This window comes from Sus scrofa, chromosome 13 (assembly GCF_054392235.1).
Source record: "Sus scrofa isolate SSC_HxYL_T2T_F1_AM1 chromosome 13, Sscrofa_HxYL_maternal_Yorkshire_Landrace_v2.0, whole genome shotgun sequence".
Lineage (NCBI taxonomy): Eukaryota > Metazoa > Chordata > Mammalia > Artiodactyla > Suidae > Sus > Sus scrofa.
The window spans coordinates 222,380,400-222,403,892 of record NC_139395.1 but is presented as its reverse complement, the minus strand read 5'-3'; the positions used below and the strand labels follow the sequence as shown (position 1 = coordinate 222,403,892).

General features: G+C 62.0%; 1 protein-coding gene and 1 long non-coding RNA gene across 3 annotated transcripts; one reads left to right on the top strand and one right to left on the bottom strand.

Annotated features, from left to right (window-relative positions):
• Positions 1–1,754: 1,754 nt before the first annotated feature.
• On the top strand, positions 1,755–8,656 carry LOC146397925 (uncharacterized). Of its 2 annotated transcripts, none has more exons than XR_014825271.1 (2): positions 1,755–6,244; positions 7,288–8,656. It is a non-coding gene; the product is annotated as an uncharacterized LOC146397925 (long non-coding RNA). The 2 variants fall into 2 exon arrangements; XR_014825270.1 differs by having other exon boundaries at positions 3,788–6,244; positions 7,221–8,656.
• PWP2 (PWP2 small subunit processome component) lies at positions 6,423–23,052 on the bottom strand. Its single transcript, XM_021071080.2, has 21 exons — positions 22,988–23,052; positions 21,546–21,658; positions 20,500–20,594; positions 20,093–20,192; positions 19,319–19,462; positions 18,500–18,635; positions 18,087–18,310; positions 17,770–17,913; positions 17,317–17,387; positions 17,028–17,164; positions 16,647–16,795; positions 16,380–16,527; positions 16,000–16,150; positions 15,457–15,637; positions 12,006–12,153; positions 11,362–11,470; positions 10,857–10,922; positions 9,889–10,107; positions 9,658–9,808; positions 9,482–9,556; positions 6,423–9,062 (listed from the first exon to the last, which is right to left on the bottom strand). Exons 1-21 carry the CDS (start codon positions 23,003–23,005, stop codon positions 8,885–8,887), a joined length of 2,757 nt encoding a protein of 918 aa, XP_020926739.1. The 5' UTR covers positions 23,006–23,052; the 3' UTR covers positions 6,423–8,884.
• Between the last annotated feature and the right edge of the window lie 441 nt (positions 23,053–23,493).

Here is a 23,493-nt window from a genome sequence, read left to right as displayed (position 1 = left end):
AGGCTGCCCAGGGCGGCTTGGGTCTCAGAGGAAAAGCAGTAAGTTCACAGGCACGGCCGGGACATGTGCCTTCAGGTTCCCATAACGCCTCAGTGGGGACACATGCACCAGCCGGGGACTCCCTGGCCTTTCCTGTCTCGGGGTCTCATCCGGCCGTCGGAAGGACCCTCCTTGGGGAGCAGCCGGTCAGCAGCAGGCTCATCTTTTTTTTTTTTTTTTTTTTTCTGTATTTTGTCTTTTTAGGCCGCACCGGTGGCATATGGGGGTTCCCAGGCTAGGGGTCAAATTGGAGCTGTAGCTGCCGGCCTATACCACAGCCACAGCAACATCCAAGCCGTGTCTGCGACCTAACCCACAGCTCCCGGCAATATCAGATCTTTAACCCACTGAGCGAGGCCAGGGATTGAACCTGCATCCTCGTAGATACTAGTCAGATTCGTTTCCACTGAGCCATGAAGGGCAGTCCCTTTTTTTAGCTTTTTAGGGCCACACCTGCAGCACATGGAGGCTCCCAGGTTAGGGGTCGAATTGGAGCTGCAGCTGCCGGCCTACACCACAGCCACGGCAACGCAGGATCCGAGCCGAGGCTGCCACCTACCCCTCAGCTCACGGCAACGCCAGATCCTCAACCCACTGAGTGAGGCCAGGAATGCTCACAGATGCTGGTCGGGTTTGTGACCCACTGAGCCACGACGAGAAGCCCCAGCGTTTCTTCAGGCTGTGACCAGCCTGTCCCGCTTTTCCTGGACCGAGGTACCCAGATGATTAGAGGTGGTATGCTAATTTCTAGGGCTGGGTGACCTTTGCGGTGAGCAAGCCTCCACTGTCACTCTGGAGGTGACGGGGTAACCCCAACCTAGGGGCGAGCTCCCTCAGAAGCGCCTTAGCCCCTCCGCTGCCCTTTCTGGCCTGTGGGGAAGGCCTCTACCCGCCCGGTAAGAGTATCAACAAAGACCAGCACGTATTTGAAGCCCTGGGAAGAGGGCGCCTGGCTGAAATCTTCCTGCCGGGCCTCCCCCGGCCAAGCCCCATGTGGATGCACTGGGCAAACAAAATGGGGGCTGAGGCTGTCCCTAGACGGGGGCGCAGAGGGCACGGGCTCAGGTGACGCACCTGACTGTGTCTGGAAGCCCCTTCCCTGTGAAAAGCCGGAAGACCGTTGTAGACGCGGCCTCTGCCCGGATGGAGACTCAGGCAGCCCTTCCATCCCCCACTGGCCAGCGGGGGGCGGGGGGGGGGTGGCCGCCTCTGCTCCAGGGGCCACCAGCCGCCTGTGCCCTCACCTCCCCCTCTGTCTCGAGCCAGGTCTCTTCAGAAGCTGAAGCCTGGAGTTCCTGCTGTGGTGCAATGGGACTGGTGGCGCCTTGGGAGCGCTGGGACGCAGGTTTGATCCCTGGCCCGGCCCAGCAGGTTAAAAATCTGGTGTTGCCACAGCTGCAGCTTACGTGGTAACCACAGCTGGAATCTGATCCCTGGCCTAGGAACTCCATAGGCCATGGGGTGGCCCAAAAAGGAAAAACAAAAAAAGCAGCTGAGTCTCCCTGAGTAGCACATGGGAGGGGTAGGGGCTGGAATCAAGGCCATTTCTGCCGTGGGCATCAGGGCTGCTCTCCCCGCTTCTGGATCCGCCCTGTGGTTCCCTTGGGCACTTGGGGAGGGTCCCCTTTGCTCCCCGCGGCCGAGAATAACTGCTGCTTGTTTTGGCCTTTGAGCCGCTTCTGCTGCGAGATGTAGAGCCCCGGGCGGTGTTTCACGGGGAAGGCCTTGCGTTTGAAGCCCTCTGACCTTCCAGGAAGCTGCCTAGCACCAAGAGCACGGCAGGCATCTCTTGTGTCTGTGTATCCACGCGTCATTTTTCCTCCCCTGAGCGGAGGTCAGCGGCTGGGTCTGGGCGGCGAAGGTTTTGCTTCGGCGACATCGAGAGCGCTCCCACTTGGCCCCTGCCCGGACTCGGTCTTCAGGGAAACCGCGGCCGCCTGCAGACCGTTCCCGCTCAGGGTTCCCACGGCCTGGTCGTCAGGTCAGACCCGCAGGCACAATGCTGGTCGGGGCAGGAATCCGGGGCTTTCGGCATCGGTGCGGCGGGGCCGCAGCAAGTTCTGAGGGGTCCCTCTGGGCAGCCAAGGAGTAGAGTCTGGTGCTGGTAAGGGGCCTCCTGTTGGCCAGGGGTGGCCTTTCATCTCCAGAATCCCTTGTGCCTGCTGTGGGGCCTGGACCTCCAGCGTCTTCGTTTCTTCTACGAATAAAGCAGTGGCAGCTTCCGCCCGGAGGCAGCCAGGCCGACGTCCAGCCGGGAATCAGGCTGGAGAACTCCCCCCAGCTTTTGCACAAGGACCCCCAGGCCTGGCCCAGCTTTTCAGACACATGGGGGCTGAACAGTTTTTCGGGGGGAGGGGGAGCCCCAGAGCCAGAGTTCCATGAGGGCCTGTTTGATAAGACTGGGAGCCTGCGTGTTCTTCAGGCCAAAGCAATGGTTTTGTGTCCGGGCCTCTGGTGACTGCACACGGGGGCTTAGCCTGGATCCTGGAATCCAGATTCTGCAAAATCCCGCCACGACCAAGAAGGTAGTGAGAGGGCTCTTGGTCTTCGCGACACTTAGCCCCAGTGTAGCCTGTTTTCCGTCTGGGGTAACAGTCTGCTTCCAGCGTTTATGGTAAACCCCAGGCATTTAACTTTTTGCTTCGAAACGTGTGCCTTTTTCTGGGAAACCCTTAGCCCTGGACCCCAAGGAAGCTAAGGACGTCAAGGGTGCTCTGACCCGAGGCCTCTGTCGTGGGGCTGCGTGTTAACGTGTCACCACGCACTGCAGAGCAGTCCCTCCCAGGTGTATTGCCCTTGCTGCTTTTCCGAGGGCCTGGGCGGACAGCGCGGGCCGTCCTGAGGTCCCGGGGCGCTGCCGTCTGGGTCACCACTGCATTTGGCCTGGGGCTGGTCCACTGGGAGGCAAAGAGCCTTGTGTTGAGGGATGGGCTGATGCACAAGTAAACCACCAGGCGTCTCCGGGAACCTGGACGGATCCACGCAGGGCTGGCCACAGAGGATGTGTGGGGACCGGCTTCAGCTACTGCTCTGAGGTCCCGCACCCTCCGATGTCCCCGTTGGCGTAACACCTGGCCGCACAGGAGCACTGCACGGAGCCGGGCAGGGCACCAACAGGCCGTGTCTAAAGAATTTATCTAAAGGGCTGCAAACCTTTTCCCGTTTCGCCTCCAGCTTAAGGTGGGATGACTGGCTTCGGGCCCAGAGGCTCATTTTTACAGGTTGGGCATTTGCAGTCTTCCCAGGACTCCTGCTCCTGTGTGTGTTCACTGCTCGTCGTGGCCCCCGTTCTTCCGGCCGGGCCGAGTCAAGATGAGGGGCTGCTCAGCGCCTCTTAACCGTAACATGGTCCCCAGGGGCCCAGGTGTCTCCCGGTAGTGGGGTGGATGCTCAGGCACAGCTGAAGAGCTGGCAGGCGAGGGGCCGGTGAAGTGACAGGCACCAGGTGTCCCTTCAACACCGGCCACTGTCCAGCTTTTGGAGGAGAGAGGCCCAGCGCGAGACACAGGACAGAGAAGAGTGGCTCCTATGTCGACTGTCTCACCTGTGATGCCGAGGACCAGCCGGGGCTCCTCCGTGGAGACAGACACACGGAGGTTCCCAGGCTCGGGGTCCAATCGGAGCTGTAGCTACCGGCCTACACCACAGCCACAGCAACGCCAGATGCGAGCCGCGTCTGCGACCTACGTGGATGCCAGCCAGATTCCTTAACGGCTGAGCCATGACGGGAACTCCCCCAGGGCTTTCGGTTTGTTTTTAGGGCCGCACCCACGGCACAAGGAGGTTCCCAGGCTAGGGGCTGAATTGGAGATACAGCTGCCGGCCTACACCATAACCATAGCCACACAGGATCCGAGCCGCATCTGTGACATACACCGCAGCCCACAGCAACACCAGATCCTTAACCCACTGAGTGGGGCCAGGGATCGAACCTGCGTCCTCGTGGATCCTAGTGGAGTTTGTTACCACTGAGCCGTGACGGAACCTCCTCCCCGGGCCTGTGACTACAGGAGCTGCACAGGGAAGCCGGCGGTACAGATCCAAGTGCACGATGGTACTGCATTCAGACCCACTTCCCTCCGTTCTCCAGCTTCACGAAGGCCAGGCAGCAGGCAGCGTGCCAGTCGAGTCTGAGGCTGAGTCTGCCCTTTTCCAGGCTGTCTCCTTAGCAGCTTTCCCAGCTTTCAAGGCTGCAGTCCAGGAGTCTCTCCGGCTTGGGAGGATTTTCCCGTCGCGTAACCTGCAACCCGGCGCCCCTGGGGATGAAGTCCAGAGAACCGAGCCATTTCCCAGGCGGCCTAGTCGGGAGGGGGCCGGAGTGTCCCTGACTCCCCTCACCTGATGGGGTTTCAAGCATCCCCCACGCTCCCATCATCCAGCCACACCTTGGTCCACCCAGTCCCTCGTGCCAGGGCCTCACGGCAGGGGACGTTTGTGCCAGTGTTGCCAAGACTCTCCTTGAGGGGGACCTGTTGTTTACAAAGCGTGGGCCCCCATGATGCTGGGGTGTATTCCTGAGACCGAGCATCTCGAACGCCCAGAACGTGGGCCACTGGGAAGGGGCCAGCCCACCAGGCGGCCTGCGACAGTGTGTGGGCAGCCGAGGCCTTGAGTAAAGAGGCCCCGACTGTAAAGAGGGTCCCTTGGAGAAACGGGGGGTGGGCGCAACGCCAAACGCCCTGGGGTCGGGACCTGAGGGCCCAGGGCTGGGTCCCACAGGGGCTTCTAGACATCGCATTAGGTGAGACCGGACACAAGACCGAACCCTCCCCCGGGCTGGAGCCACAGTGGAGCTGGGCCAGCCTGAAGGCCCATCTGACCCAGCACGGCCAGGCTGCGCGGCGTCCCCTCCAAGCTTCACACACCACTGAGCCTGTGCGTTGAGGGTCTCTCTGGGAAGCTCCAGGGCCTGTGAGGCCCTCCAGGGGGAGCCCAAAGTCAAAAGAGCTTCAATTAGAATTTGACGTCTGGGAGGTCCATCAAAAATATCAAAAAAAATTTGTTTTTTTTTTCCCCCCTTTTCCGGGCCATACCTACACCATATGTAAGTTCCCAAGCTAGGAGTCCAATTGGAGCTGCAGGTGCTGGCCTAGGCCACAGCCACGCGATTTGAGCCACGCCTGCGACCTACACCACAGCTCACGGCAACGCCGGATCCTCAACCCACTGAGCAGGGCCAGGGATCAAGCCTGAGTCCTCGTGGGTACTAGTTGGGTTCGTAACCCACTGAGCCACAGCGGAAAGTCCCTCAAAGTTTTAAACACCAGATGGGCTCATGGGTTGCTGTGAAACAATACTTAGTCCTTGAGCTGAGGTGAAGAAAAAAAAAAATTCAAAAACAAGTACAGATCACTTAAAGGTACAGAAATGCACTTGATCAAAAAGCAGCAACCCAGGATTTCCCTGGATCCAGTCGATCTCTGGCCTTGGTCAGTGAATTAAGGATCCTGCCTTGGGAGTTCCCTTCGTGGCTCAGCGGTTAACGAACCCGACTAGGACCCATGAGGACGCAGGTTCGATCCCTGGCCTCGCTCAGTGGGTTAAGGACCCAGCGCTGCCATGAGCTGTGGTGTAGGTCACAGATGTGGCGTGGCTATGGCTGTGGCTGTGGCGGAGGCCAGTGGCTACAGCAGATTCCACCCCTGGCCTGGGAACTTCTATATCCGGCAGGCATGGCTGTTAAAAAAAGGAGCATCTCGTGAAAGCTTGGTCTCTCATAAGAGACCAAGTCTTGCATCAGCCTTATTCTTAATCAAACCCACTTACCTATTTGTTTAAACCAAACTTAAGAGTCCTGACCACACAGAAACTTCTTTTCCCAGCGTTCCTTGTCTGCCCACCTTCTGTGGCCATGCTATTTTGTCCCTTACTCTTGCCCATTCAGAAACCAGCGGCTTCGGGACAAAGTCACCTTCTTGCCTTTAACGAGACGTGTTTCCCTCCCTCACGCCTTCTTTACTGAACACCCGGAGCCCGCCTCCCTGAGCAGCACCACGAACTCTTTTCCCAGCATCCCCAGGGCCGTGGAGAGCATCTCCAGGTCGGCCCCAAACAGCGTCACTTCCTCTCGGAAGAAGACGGAGGGAGGTCAACTCAGACCTGCCCAGTGGTTAACGTCCCCATACCGCGTCCTCCTTGAAATGGCCTGGAGAGCCTATCACTTAATGGGGTTTCAAGTTACCAGAACTTGGAGGGATTACTTTAGGTGGGTATTTCTAAAACATAACTGTTCCTACAGAATTACCCAAAAGCTCCTACCTCAGTCATATTTACTCGAAAACTCCATCGCTCTAGGTTGTTAGCCTTGCTGGCAGATTTTACAACACAAACAGTATTACTGACTTTTAGTCACCCCGGGCACAACGAAGGCACTACCCTTACTGTTGCGGTTCTAAAGACAGGTCTTTGTTAACTACAAACGCAGGCTCAAGCTAGCCTCAACACCAGATGGCTTTTTGGGCTGCACCTGCAGCATGCAGAAGTTCCCGGGCCAGGTGTCGACACCGCACCACAGCAGCAACTGGAGCCACAGCTGTGGCCATGCCAGGCCCTTCACCTGCTGAGCCACCAGGGAACTCCACTTTAATACCAGCTAAGAATTCAATATTGAATATTCCCCAGATCACATGAACCTGAAAACTATTCTGGTGGGTTTCTTTTACATTTCTGAGACTTTATGTAAGTGCTAAGTTCCCATTGAGCCAATTAAATACAGCTCCTTTACAAGCTGGTTTTCACAGAAGACCCAGAAACCTCCCAGTCTTGTTAATTTCAAAAGGCCTCTCTCGGTTCCCCTGGGTCTGGGAGTTGGATCAGATGGTTCCCAGGAGCCCCGGGAGAGCAGTCGTCCTGCAGAGGCGGAGGAGGGAAGGGCAAGCCCCTCTCCCCCTTGCTTTTTCTCTTTCGGCTGCCCCACAGCTCACGGAGTTCCCAGGCCAGGGATCAGATCCAAGCCGCAGTTGCGAACTACACCACAGCTGTGGCAGCACCGGATCCTTTAACCACTGGGCTGGGTTGGGGATCAAACCCGTGTCCTGACGCTGCAGGAAGTTCTTGGGCCAGGAATTGAACCTACACCACAGCAGTGGCAAGGGTGGGTTCTTAACCCCTAGGCCACTGGGTACCCAGGGAACTCCATTCTTTGCCCCACCCCCAACTTTCCGCTCTTTAAAACCCCACAGGTATTTAACCCAAGGCCAGACTGTCTGTACCCCAAGGCCTCAGTGCCCTGTGGTGCCGTTTCAGCAGATCTGCGCCCAGGAGAGGACACTGGAGCTGCGTGAGGCCCTATCCAGATGCAGGAGAGGAGACTCAGGAAAAGGGTGACACTGCCTGGATGAGGGACCGAGGCCCCGGGGCCAGGAAGGCAGACTGAGCAAACGTGGTGACACTGAAACAAGGTTCAGGCAGCTGCTTGTCACCCACGGGAAAGCTGCTAGGTGGTCCCCAAGGCTCCCAGATCCTCTCCCAGAGAGGGGACAAGCACCCCATGTCAGGCACCACGTGACCTGTCGGACCTGGGTTCTGGGCCTCCTTTACCTGGGCGTCTGCTGTAGCGGGGAAGCGGGGGCAAAAAGGCGCAGCAGGTCCCGCGCTCCCTGCTCCTTGGATGGGGCGGGTCCAGGGGTCCGGGGCGGTGGCTTAGGTCTGCCCACCCCCTTGGTGGTGTGCACAGGGGCCCGTATGCCCTGCTTTTGCGCTGGGCTCTTCAGAAGCGGCAGCAGGTTCTAGGGTTTGGGTCCACGTTTACCCTGACCGCACAGACACACAGCTGCTTTTAGTCCCTTGTGGTTTCTGTGCAACTGCTGCTCCAGGAGACGTCTGTCCGGGTGCGAGCACTGCAGCCACGTGTCCCTGGTCCTGGCCTGTCTCAGGAGACCAGGTTCAGTTTAGAAGTAAAGGGAAGCGTTACTCTTTGATCTGAGAACATAGGGGTGTGGGCTCGTGCTTGACAGCGCTGTTCCGCCAAGGCTGTGGGCGCTGAGGGTGCAGGCCTGCCGCTCTCAGAGCCCCAGACCGAGGGGCTGGGCGCAGCCCCTCCCCACAGCGCCGCCACATCTCCAGGCGTCACACGCAGCCTCCAGTGCACGGCTTGCCACGCCGGCGCGCCAGGCGGGGGCTTTGTGCCAGAAGTTCTGCCCTGCTGGTGGGTGGGAGGCCCTGCACGCGGCCCCACAGGCTGTGAAACTAGGCTGCGCATAAAAGGCCAGAACCTGTCACCTGGATTCCATCGCACGTGCCCCAGGAGCACCGTGGGCTCTGACAGGCCACTTCCTTTAGGCAGCTGGCTCTCCGGGCCACCAACAGAAGTCCTGGCGGTGGACGGATCACCCTCCGTGTCTCTGCAGCGACAAAGGGGCTGGCACCGAAGAGGAGCTGGTGGCGCGAGGGACACGAGGGCCCAGCTCGTGACTCCTAAGCCACAGGCCTGTCTGGAGAACGGTCACGCTGGCTTGCGCTCTGGCCCCCACCCCCCGCACGACAGTCACATCCCAGACGTGCCACAGCCCTTCACCCTCAGGGGTCAGACTTCACCCGCACGCACACACTGGAAAAACCCCCTCTTCATCCCTGAACTTATCGTCCAAACTTTACATTAAAAATATAAAAACTCTCACTCAAAGCTTGAGTCTATACATGAGGGCCCTTGGCCTCGGCCAGGCGTGTCCCACGCAGCCAGCTCCTGGGGACAGGACACTTGTGTGCTGACTCTGCGGCCAAGTTTGCTTCTTAGAGCGAAGCAGGTCCCCATGACACCAGGAGACACGCTCCTGCTCCAGGCCACCTGCTGCTGGGGTCCCGGCAGGTCCCAGCTGGCCCCACGGGGTTCTGAAGGCAGCCCGATCTATGGGCGCAGCCCGTCGGCGTCCCCAGGCCCCGCCCCGAGCAGGTGCAGGCTCTCGTCGTCCTCGTCAGACCCGTCCGCTTCCTCTTCGCTGCCCGGCGCTTCCGAGGCGCGTTTCAGGCCCCGCTGCTGGGAGACGGCCAGCGCGAACCGGAGGCTATAGCGGTTCCAGTCGCACCTGAGGGAAGCGCGCAGGCGTCACGTCCTCCGGCCCATCGACGGCCCCGCTCACGCCCCTTCCACCTCCCGTGGGACCCCTGAGCTCCCCCACCGCCCCTGCCCTGGGAATCTGGCTCCCCCTCCCTGCCCGGAGCAGCTGAGGCCTCAAGGGCCTAAGCAGAAGGCTCCCTGTCCTGGCAGGTCCCGAGTGGCTGAGGAAGGAGGCTGGAGCGTCCCTCGCCCCTGCTGGCCTGACCCCGGGGGTCTCACGGAGGGAGCCTTGCAGGCTGCATCCAGACCCAGGCAGCCAGGCAGCGGGGCAACAGGCACCCCAACACCGGGACCCTGGTCCCCATAGCCAATGACACAGCCGCAGCCCTGGCGCGGGACTGTCCGTGACGGTGAGAGCCCGCCCGCCTGCCGCCCGTCGCGACATACAGTTTGGAGAGGCCGTCGAAGTGGCGCTGGATGCTCTTCTGGAGGAACTGAACCGCCGGCAGCAGCGTCCCCGCCCTGGAGGAGACGGCCCTTAGCGCGGGCGGCCCCCCAGAGGCCACCCTGGCGCCGCGTCTGCACCCAGAGCAGCCGCCCCAGCGCACGGGACGCCCGCGCACCTGGCCTTGAGCTTCTGCCCGTGCGCCATGAGCAGCTTCTGCGCCCACACGAGGTAGAACTCCAGATGGTGCGACACCTCCAGGGACGAAGCCAGAAACTCCAGCACCTTCTCCACGTACAGGTCCGGCAGGGAGGAGCTGACGACCTCGACTGGGAGGAGGAAGCCAAGCCAGCTGGCACCTGCTGGGGACCCGCCCCCCCGCCCCCCCCACCCCGGGCCCGAGGCTCACCCTCGTCCCAGGGCACCGACTCCAGGGCCTCCTGCAGCAGCTTCCTCTCGTTGAGCCGGAAGGCCATCAGAATCGCCCGGGTGAAGTCCCGCTGGCGCAGCGCCGCCCGGACGCGTGCGGGGGTGACACTGGTGTCCAGCTCAAACGGGTCAAAGAGCATCCGGGCGTCGAGGGAGTAGATGAGGAGCCCCTCGGTGGTGGTGGCCGCCCAGCAGCGCCCTGCGGACGGAGCGGTCACGACGAAGACTCGCGACCTGCGTCCCCACCCTCCCGCGCTCTCTGAAGAGCAGGCATGGAACTCGTTCCCGGGGTCCCGGATGTCAGCGCGTGAAGGGAGCACACGGGCCACTGCTGGGCTCCCCTCCAGAGCCCCGGGCCCGTGTTTACACACCCCTCCTTGAACCCAGCCAGCACGCTCTCCCAAAAAGGCAGCCGCTCCAGCTTTGCAGGCATCTCAGCGCCACCAGGGAGCCAGGACGACACACAGGCAGACGCGTGTGCTGCACGCGTGCACGCCGTCAAACCTGTCGCTTGGGCCGCGGTCCTCAGCCCTGGCTGACGCAGCCGTGCGATGACAGGCCCAGCCTGCCCCCTTAGCCTCTGTCACTGAACCCGGGCGGCAGATCAACCTGTCCGGCTCAGGGCCTCGAGGGCCAGTCTCGGGGGGGAGGGGGAGGGAGAGCAAAACTCCTGACACACACGAGGCCGCCTCCGCCTCCTGGGCCGTCCCGACGGGCACCGGGAAAGGTGCTCAGGGCAGGTACCCCTCACTGCCTCCAGCCCCGCGCGGGTTGAGATCCCAGCCTCCTCCGAAAGGACAGGTGACCACGTCTTACCAGGGGACGGCAGTGCCCAGAGCCGGCCAGAGGCTCCGTGCCGACCTTGCCCCGGGAGCAGCGCGACAGGGGGGCAGGCCTGGAAGCCCCCGGGGCCCCCCCCGCCCCCCCGCGCCGAGGTCCCGGGCTCACCGGTGGGAGAGAAGCGGAGCGAAGTCACCCTGATCTCGGGTTTGAAGTGGCGAGAGCTCATGTCACCTGGGAACAAGGAACACCCGGTCACAGTGCGGCCCGTCCCTCGCCACGCTCCCCGCGAGGGGAGGGCCCCCAAGGCCCCATGGGGGCGGCAGCCCTGCGCCCTCCGCCGCCGGCCTCAGCTGCTGCTTTGCGGGCACCGCTGGCTTCCACGGCTTCCAGGCCGGCACCCGGCTCGTCTGGTCAGGGAAGCGCTTCCACCCAGCCCCTCGGCCTCGTGACACCGGTCTTCCCTGCTGCCCACCTGGGGACGAGCCCAAGGCCCAGGCTGGGCACTGGCCAGGCAGCCCAGGCGCTCACAGGGGGGCCTCCCGCGTGGCCTGAGTTCTTGGCCGTCAGTGGCTGTTGCCCCAACTAGAGTAAAACCACTGCTGCCGGGAAAAGCGGTGGCGAGCCGCGCCCACGGCGGCCTGGCCAGCGCTCGGGGGCACCCTCCGCTCACCCTTCTTTACACCCGGCAGCGGGATGGCGACCCCAGCCTCCTCCGCCGCGTCTTGGTCGATGAGCGCCAGGTTGCCAAACTCTGTCATTTTCCTTCGGTTCAAAAATTCCTAAAACCGTTCAAGCAACAACAACAACAACAACAACCCTCCACTGTAAACCAACCATAATGGAAAAAATAAAAATCCTTGAAACAAAAACAAAAACATTCCTAAAGGGCAAAACCTGGGCCGTCTTCCGGTCAGAGGCACAGGGAGGACACACGTCTGCCACCTCCCGCTGGTGCCACCAACGGGGGGGCGGGAGGACCCCTGCCTGGAAGGCACCGGGACACACGGGGCCCGACACGGGACAGCTGGGCCCTTTCCGGCAGAGCCTCCCCTCAGCGCCCGCTGCCAGCCCCGCGGCGGTCGGATCCCCTAACCTGCCGTCGAAGGCCACGTGGGAGCCTCTGCTGCCACCTGTCACGGCCCACCCCGGCCACGCGTCCCCTGGATGTGACGAGGACACCCCCGCCCCGGGAAACCTTGGGGGGTGGGCTCGCGGCCACACACACAAGCCCCTTGCTGCAGGCGGGACACCTGCCCAGAGGCCCCCAGGCGCCCAGGCGGGGGTCCACGCTGCTGAACCCCTGGCGCCGCTCACCTCCATGGCGTCCAGGGAGAGGTTGCCGGAGATCTCGAACCTCTTCCTGAGAATCTGCTCCCTGACGTGGTAGATGCACACGAACTTGGACCTCCCTCCTGCCAGGACGCTCTGGCCGTCTGCCGAGTAGCACAGCGCGGTGAAGGCCCTGGGCGGACGGGGCGCGGACGCCGTCAGCACCCAGAGGGCAAGCGGCACCCTCCCGCTCCGGCCCAACTGCAGGACGTGCCCCCTGCGACCCCGCAGGCCAGGCCCCCCGACGCCCACTCCTCCGAGCAGCCCCAGCCCCCGGCCTGGCAGAGGGCGGCAACGTGGCTGCGTCCGGGCGCTTCCCCGCACAGGTCAGAGCCGAGCCGGGGCCCCTCTGCCCGCCACCCTGGCAGGGTGACCAGCGGCCAGGCACAGGCCGCGCTGCTGGCCCCCGGGACTGAGACTGTGACCCTGGATCTGGCGGCGGATTCCTGGATGCGACCCTGAGAGCACAAGCAGCAGAAGAAAAGACACATTCCCTTCCTCAAAATCAAAGACTTCTGAGCTTCGAAACACCCTCGAGAACGTGGAGCCGAGCCTCAAGAGAGGAGAAGGTATTTGCCATGAACCTCTGGGACGAGGGTCTGGCATCGTGCGTGTACAGAGAACGCCTGCCTCGCAGGGACAGACTGCGGACAGCCCGCTGACACCGGCACACGCCCCGGAGGCAGGGCTCTCTGACGCCACCACAGTGGCCCGTGAGCCGCCGAACATCCAGGCTCAGGAAATGCAACCCCAAACCTTGAGGCACAAACTCACGTCCCCCAGAACAGCTGTGATTTCAAAACCACTCAGCGGACACTCACCAACAAAAGAAAAGTCAAAAACCACACGGTCACCTCAACCGACGCAGAAAAGGCATCTGGCAAAGTCCAACATCTATTCGTGATCAAAATTCTTAACCAAAGTGGGTACAGAGGGGACACACCTTCACGTGACGACAAACCCACAGCCAATAGAACACTCAATGGAGAAAAGCTGAAAGCCTTCCCGCTAAAATCTGCAACAAGACAAGGGCCCACGTTCACAGCTGTGATTCGACATAGTATTGGAAGTCCTGGCCACAGCAATCAGACAACCTAAAGAAATAAAAGGTATAGAAACTGGAAGAGAAGAGGTAACACTGTCACCGCATGCAGAGGACATGCTGCTACACACAGAAAACCCTAAGGGCTCAACCCAAAAACGAACTGGAACTGGTCAACAAATTCAGCACAGTAGCAGGATATAAGATTAACGTTCAGAAATCAGTCACATTTCTGTACACTAACAATGAAATATTAGAAAAGGAATACAAAAAGCACAATACCTTTTAAAACTGCACTCCCAAAAAATCAAATACCTGGGAATACACCTGACCAAGGAGGTGAAAGACTGACATGCTGAGAACTACAAAACATTCATCAAGGAAATTAAAGAAGATGTAAAGAAATGGAAAGCTATTCCATGCTCCTGGGTTGCAAAAATGAATATTGTAAAAATGGCCATACTACCCAAAGCCATCTACAGATTCCATGCAATCCCTACCAAATTACCCATGACATTTTTCACAGAACTAGAACTAACCATCCAAAAATTTATATGGGACCACAGAAGACCCAGAATTGCCAAAGCACTTCTGAGGACCAAAAGCCAAGCAGGAGGCATGACTCTCCCAGACTTCAGGCGACATTACAAAGCCACAGTCATCAAGACAGTGTGGTACTGGTACCAAGACAGACAGACAGACCAATGGAACAGAACAGAGAAGCCAGAAATAAACCCCAACACCTATGATCAACTAATCTTTGACAAAGGAGGCAAGAGCATAAACTGGGAAAAGGACAGTCTCTTCAGCAAGGATTGCTGGGAAACCTGGACAGCTTCACGCAAATCAGTGAAACTAGAACACACCCTCACAACGCGCACAAAAATAAACTCAAAATGGCTGAAAGACTTAAACGTAAGACAAGGCACCACTAAACTCCTAGAAGAGAACACAGGCAAAGCATTTTCTCATATCAACTTTACAATGTTTTCTCAGGTCAGTCTCCCAAAGCAACAGAAATGAAAGCAAAAATAAACCAATGGGACCTAATCAAACCGACAAGCTTTTGCACAGCAAAAGAAATTATAAAAAAAACAAAAAAACAAGTTACAGAATGGGATAAAATAGTTTCAAACGATGCAATGGACAAGGGCTTAATCTCTAAAATATACAAACAACTTAAACAACTCAACAGCAAAAAAGCCAACGACCCAATGCAAAAATGGGCAAAAGACCTGAATAGACATTTCTCCAAGGAAGATATACAGATGGTCAACAGGCACATGAAAAAATGCTCAACATCCCTAATTACTAGAGAAATTCAAATCAAAGCTACCACGAGATACCACCTCACACCAGTCAGAATGGCCGTCATTCATAAGTCCACAAATAACAAGTGCTAGAGAGGGTGTGGAGAAAAGGGAACCCTCCTGCACTGTTGGTGGGACTGTAAGCTGGTACAGCCACTATGGAGAACAGTGTGAAGGTACCTTAGAAACCTATACATAGAACCACCATACGACCCCGCAATCCCACTCTTGGACATCTATCCGGACAAAAGTTTCCTTGAAAAACACACACGCACCCGCATGTTCATTGCAGCACTATTCACAACAGCCAGGACACGGAAACAACCCAAATATCCATCGACAGATGACTGGATGAGGAAGATGTGATGTGTATACACAATGGAATACTACTCGGCCATAAAAAAGAACGAAATAACGCCATTTGCAGCAACATGGGCGGACCTAGAGAATCTCATACTAGGTGAAGTACGTCAGAAAGAGAAAGACAAATACCACATGATGTCACTCACATCTGGTATCTAATGTACAGCACAGATGAACCTTTCCACAGAAAAGAAACTCATGGACTTGGAGAACAGACTTGCGGTTGCCAAGGGGGAGGGGAGGGAGTGGGAACTTGGGGTTCACGGATGCAGACGGTTGCCTTTGGAATGGATTATCCAGGAGATCCTGCTGTGCAGCCCTGGGAGCTACGTCTCGTCACTTATGACGGAGCAGGATCACGGGAGAAAAACAACGTGTACACATGTGTGTGCCTGGGTCACCTCGCCGTGCAGGAGAAAACTGACAGAACACTGTAAACCAGCTACAAAGAACAAGATAAAAATTATTAAAAAGAAGAGAAAAAAAAAACTCAGTCGGCAGAGAGCTGGTGCTGACGTGGCGGGGACAGAAGAATGGCACAGGCTCTTTGCAAGGCCGTCTGGCGGGTGCCCAGCAGGTCCACGGCCAGGATGTGCCGAGACCCGAGAACAGGGCACAGACCCAGGCCTCGGGCTGCGGGGCTGGGAAACTTGTTAATCCCAGATGCCCGCTGCGTCGGGGAGGAGCAGCCCCTGGGTGCGGGGCCGCGGCCGGCACTCACTTTCCCTTGGCCGAGTGCTTGGCAGTGATCTTGTCCAGCTCTTTCCTGCCCGACTTGAGGTCGTGCCTGCCCTCGATGGAGCCCGTCTGCACGGCGTTCTCGGGATCCCAGAAGGTGATCTGCGAGTTCAGGGTGGCCACAGCCAGCTCTGCGCCGTCGGGGCGAAAGGTCACGGCCAGAGCTGAGGAGAGATGCGGGTCAGGGCCGAGGAAGACCCTGGGCTGCGGCCGACAGGCCCCCTGGCGCTGCCCTCGACCCGCTTCAATCCAGGCGCAGTGGCACCCTGAAGGCCCCGCCAGGGTGTGTGTGTGGGGGGGGGGGGTCACAGGCAGAACAACAACAGACTAGCCGGAGGCAGGGCGGGAAGCAGGGAACAGCACAGACACCGCCAGCCCCGGGCAGCTGGGTCTCTGCTGGGACCCACCAGCGCTGCGGCCACAGGCAAGCGCCGGCGCGGCCAAGAAGTGCGCCTGCGGCCCGGCCATGCGCCTGCTGTCGGCTCTGGGACCAGGCCCCCGCCCGCTAGGCCGTCAGGCTGCTCACCGTCGGAGGTCAGGGCCAGCGTCTCCGTGGTCCTCCAGCTGTCCGCCATGTCCCACAGGCGCACTGTCCTGTCCCAGGAGGCGCTGGCCAGCACCGACTTCGTGGGGTTAAAGCAAAGACCACTGATGGGCCCCTCGTGGCCGGAGAGCACCTGCAGGGGTCAGAGAAGAGCTGAAGACGCGAGGCCCTCGGGCCGTCCTGGGCCGGACGTGCCTGCTACAGGCTGGTGGGCAGCGGGCCCTGGGCCGTGGAGAGGGCACCAGCGCGTCCTGGTGAGGGCCGCGGAGAGGGCTGCCCGGGAAGCGCCGAGCTAGGTGCTGCCCGTCCCGGGATGTGGCCTCCTTCCCCGGAGCCCGGCCCCCAGGATCCGCGGCCCTTACGTCAAGGAGCCTGCCCGTCTGCATGGACCAGATGAAGATCTCGAAGGAGTCCTGGGCGCCCGCAGCAACCACCTCCCCGCTGGTGTCCACGGCCACGCAGGAGAACTGGGTGGGGCGCGGGGACGTGAAGGTGCGGAAGTTCCGGTACCTGCGGACGAGGGCGGGGCGGTGGGCGCGGCGGGGGGAGGGTCCCGGACCCCAGCCCCGCCCTCGGCCCAGCGCGCAAGCGCACGCACACGGGGAGCTGCCTCCCCGCAGGAAGGTCACCTGTGAAGGTCAAAGGCGCGCACGGTCCCGTCCATAGAAGAGGTCACGATGACGTAGCCGGTGGCGGTGAAGGTCACGCCGGTGACGCCGCTCGAGTGCTCGGTGAAAGTGATGAAGCAGAAGCCACTGAGGGTGTTCCACACCTTGACCTGGGGGCAGACCGCGGCTCAGGACCCCCGCGCGGGCACCCGCGAGAGCGAGGGCTGGGGCTGGGGGGGAGCGAGCGCTCGTCCACGTCAGGCAGAGACCCCCGGCTGCTCAGGGGGAAGGGGACGCCCAGAGCCTCTGCGGCCAGGCCGGCAAGCCCTGCAGAGGCCGACGGGGCGCCCGGGCTGAGCCACCACCCCCACCCCCCGTCGGGCCCCCAGGCACAGGCCCCACCTTGCCGTCGTCCCCGCCGGTCACGATGTACTGCCCATCGGGGGAGTAGGCCAGGGACACCATGCTGTTGAAGTGGCCCTGCTGCTTGAGCACGTAGGACTCGCTCTGCCACTCCCACACCAGCAGCTGGCCCAGGCCTGCGGGCACACGGGCACCCGCTCCTGACACCCGCCCGCCGTCTCCGCCTGAGGGTGGTGCCCGCCCCCGCCCCCGCCCCCGCCCCTCTCCGGACGAGGAGACCCAGCACGGAGATGCCGAGCAGTCCCGCCCCCACCAACCCGGCGCCAACCTGAGCACCCAAAGGCGATCCAGTCCCCGGAGCTGTTGATGGCCACGGACGCCACCCTCTGGTCCGAGATGCTGAGGAGGAAGGCCGCGCTCGGTCAGCACAGCACGGGCCCCGTGCCCACCCCGGGCCGCAAGGACAGGGCCAGGCCTCCCCACCCAGGCACCAGACGTAAAGGGTTCACCCAGGGCACCGGAAAACCCAGAGCCGCAAACCGCACGTTCAGACCGCACAGCTGCGCGGTCTTGTGCAGCCGGCGCCGTGGCGTTCTCCCGTTTCAAAAATGCCAGAGGAACCCGAAAGCCGAAAACAAAAACGACGCCATCTCCATGCAGGGCCAAAGCTCCCTGTGCCAGGGGCCGGGGGGCAACACTCCGACCCCCCAATCCAGGCGGACGGGGACAGGCGACCAGGACACTGTCTGTGCCTGGGCGCCACCGCAGAGCAGGGGCTGACCTCAGGGAGTGGATGAGGTTGAACTCCGGGAGCTCGTGAAGGTGGAACATTCCGGAAGCAAAACCGGTGACCAAGAGATGGACCTTCTTGTGATACGCTGCGGCCGTCAGGTTGTTAAAATCGCCTTCTTTATTAAAAAAGTACCTAAATAGACAGGGGCCCCCGGACGTGTGGGAGGGGGGCCGAAGCGGCCCCCCCACCCCGCCCCGGGGCACACGCAGCCGCCGCCGCCGCCACCGAGACCCCCTCCCCGCAGCTCTGGTCCCAGGCCCAGCCTGCCCCGGCCACCGGAGCCGCCTCCGCGGGGCCACACCTACTTGGCCAGCCGCGAGTATCTGACTTTCCCCTGCTGCTCCTCGGCGGCCGGCGCCGCCTTCCCGCGGACGGCCCTCTCCTCCTCCTCGTTGTCCTCCTCGTCCTCGTCCCCCTCCCTCCGCTGCAGGTCCGCCCTCCAGCCCGAGGGGGCTTTCAGCCTCAGGCCCGCAGGGGGGGTGTCACACTGCCACACACACAGGGCCCCGTCCTGGCTGAGCGTGTACACCTGCGAGGAGATGACAAACGGGGACCCTGAGCCCTGCCCCCGCTGGCGCCCCCGCTGGCTCCCCCGCGACAAGCAAGCTCCGTTTGCACCCCACGCCTGTCCCCGGTTCCCACACGTCCCCAGGGGACCCGGGAGTGGCCAGCAGGGAGGGCCTAGCGCCCCCACCCAAGGCGGTGACCGGGGACGTACGTCCAGGCTGTCGGCCTCGAAGAAGCAGGCCACGATGGCGTCCCTGTGGCCTCCCAGCGCGTAGTAGATGAGGTTGTCCCAGCGCTCGGCCCCGAACACCCACGTGGACATGTCTTTGCTCCCGACCACGAAGCACCTGGACGGAAAACACAGCTCGTCCTGGGGCTCGCGGCTGAGCGCAGGGTCCCCGGGCACAGGGGAGATGCCCAGGGTGACAGGCGGGGCTGGGTCAGGTTAGCGCGTGCCCTGCGCACGTCTCCTGGGACCAGAAGCCTCGGTCCCTCGGGGCAGGGTGGGGGCGGAGAGCCCAGAGCCACCACTGAGCCCATCGGGTGCTGCAGGAACTCTGCTCCTCGCGCCTCCCTGACCATCCTCCACCCCCGCGGGGGGGCCCGACATGGGACCGGGTGCCACCAAGGAAGGGCAGGAAGGCTTGGCGGCCTGCAGACCCGCCCCCGGGGAGGGCGCTCCTGTCCCGGCACTGGCCCAGGATGTGTGAGAAGAGCTGCTCTGATGAACAAAGCGGCTGCCACCAGCAGCCTCCCCTCTCGCCCCCCAAAGGACGCAGGGCAGCAAAGAAGAGGCCAGCAGCTCTCGGCGCCTCGGGAGAGCTGGGCAGGGCAGTGGGGAGAGGATGCGGCCAGAGCTCCACACTGGGGCTCTGGTGCGGGGGCGTCCGCACTGAGGGCCGGGCTCTGTTCCACCTTCCAGAAACATGTGCAGGCAGATGAGGCGCTGACACGACGTGGGGAGGGCAGTGCTGGGACGAGTCCCCCGTGCTCCCCGAGGTGCCCCTGGGCCCACGACCCCAGGCCTCACTTGGAGTCGTCCGTCCAGTCGATGCACGTGGTCTCATCGTAGGGCCCAAAGTAAGTTTTGTCCAGGACGAAGGCGTTGAACTCGCGCCGCCTCCCCGGGGCGTGGTACAGCTGAGCGCCGTTCCCTTTTGTGACCACAAATTTCCTGCCGCAGAGACGGGCGCCGTCAATGTCCAGCACCAGGGAGGGTGCGCGAGGGGCCGCGGACCAGCTCAGAGCCCAGAGAGGCCGGTTCCTCCCCCCTACCTCCAGGGGACAGTCCCCGGGCCCCGCTACTCCTCCGCCCCGGAGCAGGGCCCCTGCAGCCCTTCCTGCTGGCCGGGGGGCAGCGGCCAGGCTCAGACGGCCCTGGGGGCGCGGAGAGGAAGACACGGACGGGCCCGTGACAGGAGCCAAGGCGCAGCCACTGGCCAGACGCCCCCGTGGGGTTTCCCAGGGTGGCCGTGGGCGGGGGCTGACGGCAGACATCTGGCCTGCCCCTCTTCGGTACAGCTGCCCGCCTGCAGCCCCGGGTCTGGCCACACCTTGCTCACTGTGGATGCAGAGGCCGGGGTCAGGGGTCAGCGCCGCCCGGGCGGAGGCCCTCCAAGGCCGCTCTTGCTTGGGACAGTGTTGGACAAGCACCTCGAGCCTCCCGCTCAAGGGGTCACAAGCCCTGCGGGAGCCGGTGAGCACTCTGCTCAGGGACCACCTGCCACCAAGACCAGGCACTGGCAGGGGCTCCGTGGTGCCAGCCTAGCCCTCCAGGTCCCCGCCCCGGCCCGCAGGCGCTCACCTGCCGTCGGGGGAGAAGGCGACGCTGTGCACGGCGCCCTTGAAGTGGAAGTGGTGGAGCACGGATCTGCAGACCAGGCTGACCAGCAGCGCGTCGCCCCCTGCGGGAAGGGAGAGCCGGTCCCGCACACCGCCACCATGCCGCCGCGGGCAGCAGGCCCCCGGAAAGCGCAGCCCAGGCGCATGAAGCCTGGCCCCCGTGGTGCCAACGGCACACAGCCAGGCCCCGCACAGCCGCCCCGTCCCAAGCCCACCAGGGCCGCAGACACGGAAGAAAGCAGGGAGAGGCCCGCTCGGACCGCGGCCCCGGGGTCTCGACGCACTGCTGGCCTCCAGTCAGCCGGATGCCCGCTGTGCCTGTCCCCACTCACCACCCCGCGCCCCCTTCTCTCCGCCAAGGGCGGTTACCTTCATCGACAATGATGGCCAGGCGGCCATCGGGCGACAGGCCCACACACTTGATGTTGTACCGCGTGGCCAGGGGCAGAGTGTCCGACTTGTTGCTGGGAGACAAAACCGGGGCTCAGCAGCTGGTCTCCAGACGCCAAGCTGGAAGGCGGGGCCGGCCTTGGAGCAGCAGCCCCCTCTTCCCCACCCCCGACCGAGAGGAAGAGGAAATAAGATGATAAAAGCTCGCGAGACACGTAAAATCCTTAAAACCGGGCTGTGCCCGTGTCAGCTTCGCTTCTGGGACCTCATCCCGAGAGGACCCTGCCAACACACAGCCAGGAGACGGGAACAAGCCAGCGGTCCCCAGGAGACTGGGTGACAACGAGAACACAGCTGGTAGAGTGTGGAAAAACACGCAAAAATGGAAAGAAACAACTAACCACTGGGTCACGTCCTACGTTTGTTCTCTCGTGTTCCAATTTAAACCCGGCCATCCTGTGGTCGGGACTCAAGAGCCCTGGTCAGGTGTCCCCCAGACTAAGTGAGGATGCCAGTAGGACTGCGCCCACGGCTGGCCCTGGGCGCGCCCTGCCCGTTGGGGAAGTACTCGAGAAAATGGCGCACACTATTGTCCCATCTTACAGACAGGGCAACTGAGGCCTGCGGAGACCCAGGCAGCCTCTGCAACAGGAGGCTCTCGCTCAGGCTGCACCCATCTGGGAAGTGGTGACGGCGAGCAGAGCTCTGCGCTTGCTCGGAAGCGCCCACGGCTGATCCCGGCGAGCACGCTGGCCGGGCGGCCCTCCAGCCCCAGACGTTTCAGCCAAATACACGTCATTTTCTACAATGAAGGCAACGTCAGCGGCCAACACACGGGGTTCGGCGGAGAGACTAGCAGGAAGAAAGCAGGGACCACACCCCCACCGCTGCCTGTCCACGCGCCTGGGCCCCGAGCCCTCTGTTGGGCTGCCTTGGGCAGTCAGAGAGCGGCGAGGCTGCCAAACACCGTGCTTCTGCCTGGAAACTGGAACCGTCGCTGCTGTCGGGGCGTTTAGCATACTTACTTTTTAAGGTCAAACACAGTGACTCTATTTCCCACGGGACTGATGAGGGAATTCCCATCACACGTAAAATTTAAGTTTCCACACCGGTAGACCGTCCCCAGCAAATTGGAAAACTGGCGAGAGAACAAAGCTGTCTCAACACACACAAGATACAACTCCCGGAAAAGGGCTACGTGAGGCCTCTGGTCAAGGAGGTGGTGCAGAAGCAGAGCCCCCGCCCGGGCTCTGACCATCCCCAGGGTCCCTCCAGTCACCCCCGGGGGCACTTCCTGGGTACCTCTGTGGCCCAGCTGAGCACAGAGGAGTGAGCCCAATCCCCAGGGAACCCGAGCCCCCGCTGAGGTGGGTGAGGGGCCCCGAGTGAGGGGAAACCTCCAGAGGGGTGGAGAGAACCCGACCCAAGTGCATGAGAAAAGCTGTGACGGTGGAAGGCACCCCAAGCACATCCCTGGTTCAAGGCTCCCTGAACAGGGTGACCAGCAAGCAGACCAGTCATTCACTCAACCTTCATCCCTGAGCGCTGGCCGGAGACAGCGCAGGGGCAGGTCCCCACCCTCACGTTCCATGCCCCCCAGCCCAGCCACGGAGAGAGCAGGGATGAGGAGGGGGTGGACCCCAGGGGCATGGGAGGGTGGTCAGCGAAGGACCAGAGGGACAAGGACCATCGGGACCCGTAGGCAGGCAGGGCCCGGGAACCCCAAGGAGGCCACAGGGAGGAGCCTGGTCAGCAGAAAAGGTTTTAAGCAGAGGCAAAGCATGAGAGACCCTCGTTTTTGGAAGGCCACGCTGGTTACCATGGGAGCAAGAGGGGATGCGGGCGCCAGCGAGGCTTTGGCGCTGCCCCCCAACACAAGACGATGCTACCGGAATGAGAGACGACACAAGGGACCGGAGCTGGACAGGGGAGGAGCGCTCTGAGCAGGAAGACCAGAGGCGCCCTGGGTGTGGGGCCGAACTGCTGGAGGCCTGCGCCGAGCCAGGGCCAGGCCAGGCCTGGAAGGAGCTGGGGCCCGAAGGAAGATGGAAGAGGAAAGGCAAAGGCCGGAGGCCGCGGCTCTGCGGAGGAACAAGCCCTCAGGGCCGTGGCAGCCGCGCGCGGAGCCGCGCAAACGCCCAGGGCTCCGCAACCACGGGTGGCCCGCTGTGCCGAGCGTCAGGGGACCTGCGGAAGATGCACCCGCCCCCCGCGTCCTCCCAGGGCGCTCGCGGTGGCCTCGGGGCGCCAGGGCTTCTGCCCGGGTTGGCTTCCGCTGTCCGGCTCGGAGCTCAGCCGGACCCTCCCGCAGGCTCCTGCTCCTCCAGCCCGCCGCTCCGTCCCCGTCCGAGGCGCTGCGGCCCCAGCCCGCCCAGGCCCGGCTCTCTGGCCCCACAGGGTAGCCTCGAGCGGCGACCCCACGGGGACCCCCGGCTGAGGACCCCGCAACCCCCCGGCCCGCGCTTACCCGGTAAGCGAACTTCATCTTGGCCGCCACACGTGTGTTGCTTGCAGCCTCTGCCCCCCGCCCTCCGGCCGACAGCAATCACTTCCGGGGCGCGAGCGCAGCTCCGTGCCACTGCGCCCCCGGCGGCCCGGAGGAGCGGCGCCCCAGCCCCTGGCCCCGCCCCGAGGCGTGGCTCCCAGCCCCTGGCTCCGCCCCTGAGGCGTGGCTCTCAGCCCACCCGCCGCGATTCTGGTGGGTCCTCCTTCGCTTGGGCTGGATTCGCCCTGCTGCTGTGACAAACCATTTAGGCAACTTGTAGAGTGAGAAGTGACCCCATGCTTAATTGTTTAAATGCTCCAGCTTATGAAATGGAGATCAAATGAAGTCTCTGAATAAAATGAAAAGTTTTCCGAAGAAAGTTGTCTTAGCGATACTGCCCTGAACTGAAGTCTGGCACCTACCACTGGCCCCTACACAGGGTAAAACATAAGCCACCGCAGCTGTCAACTCACAGCACGAGTGGAGCT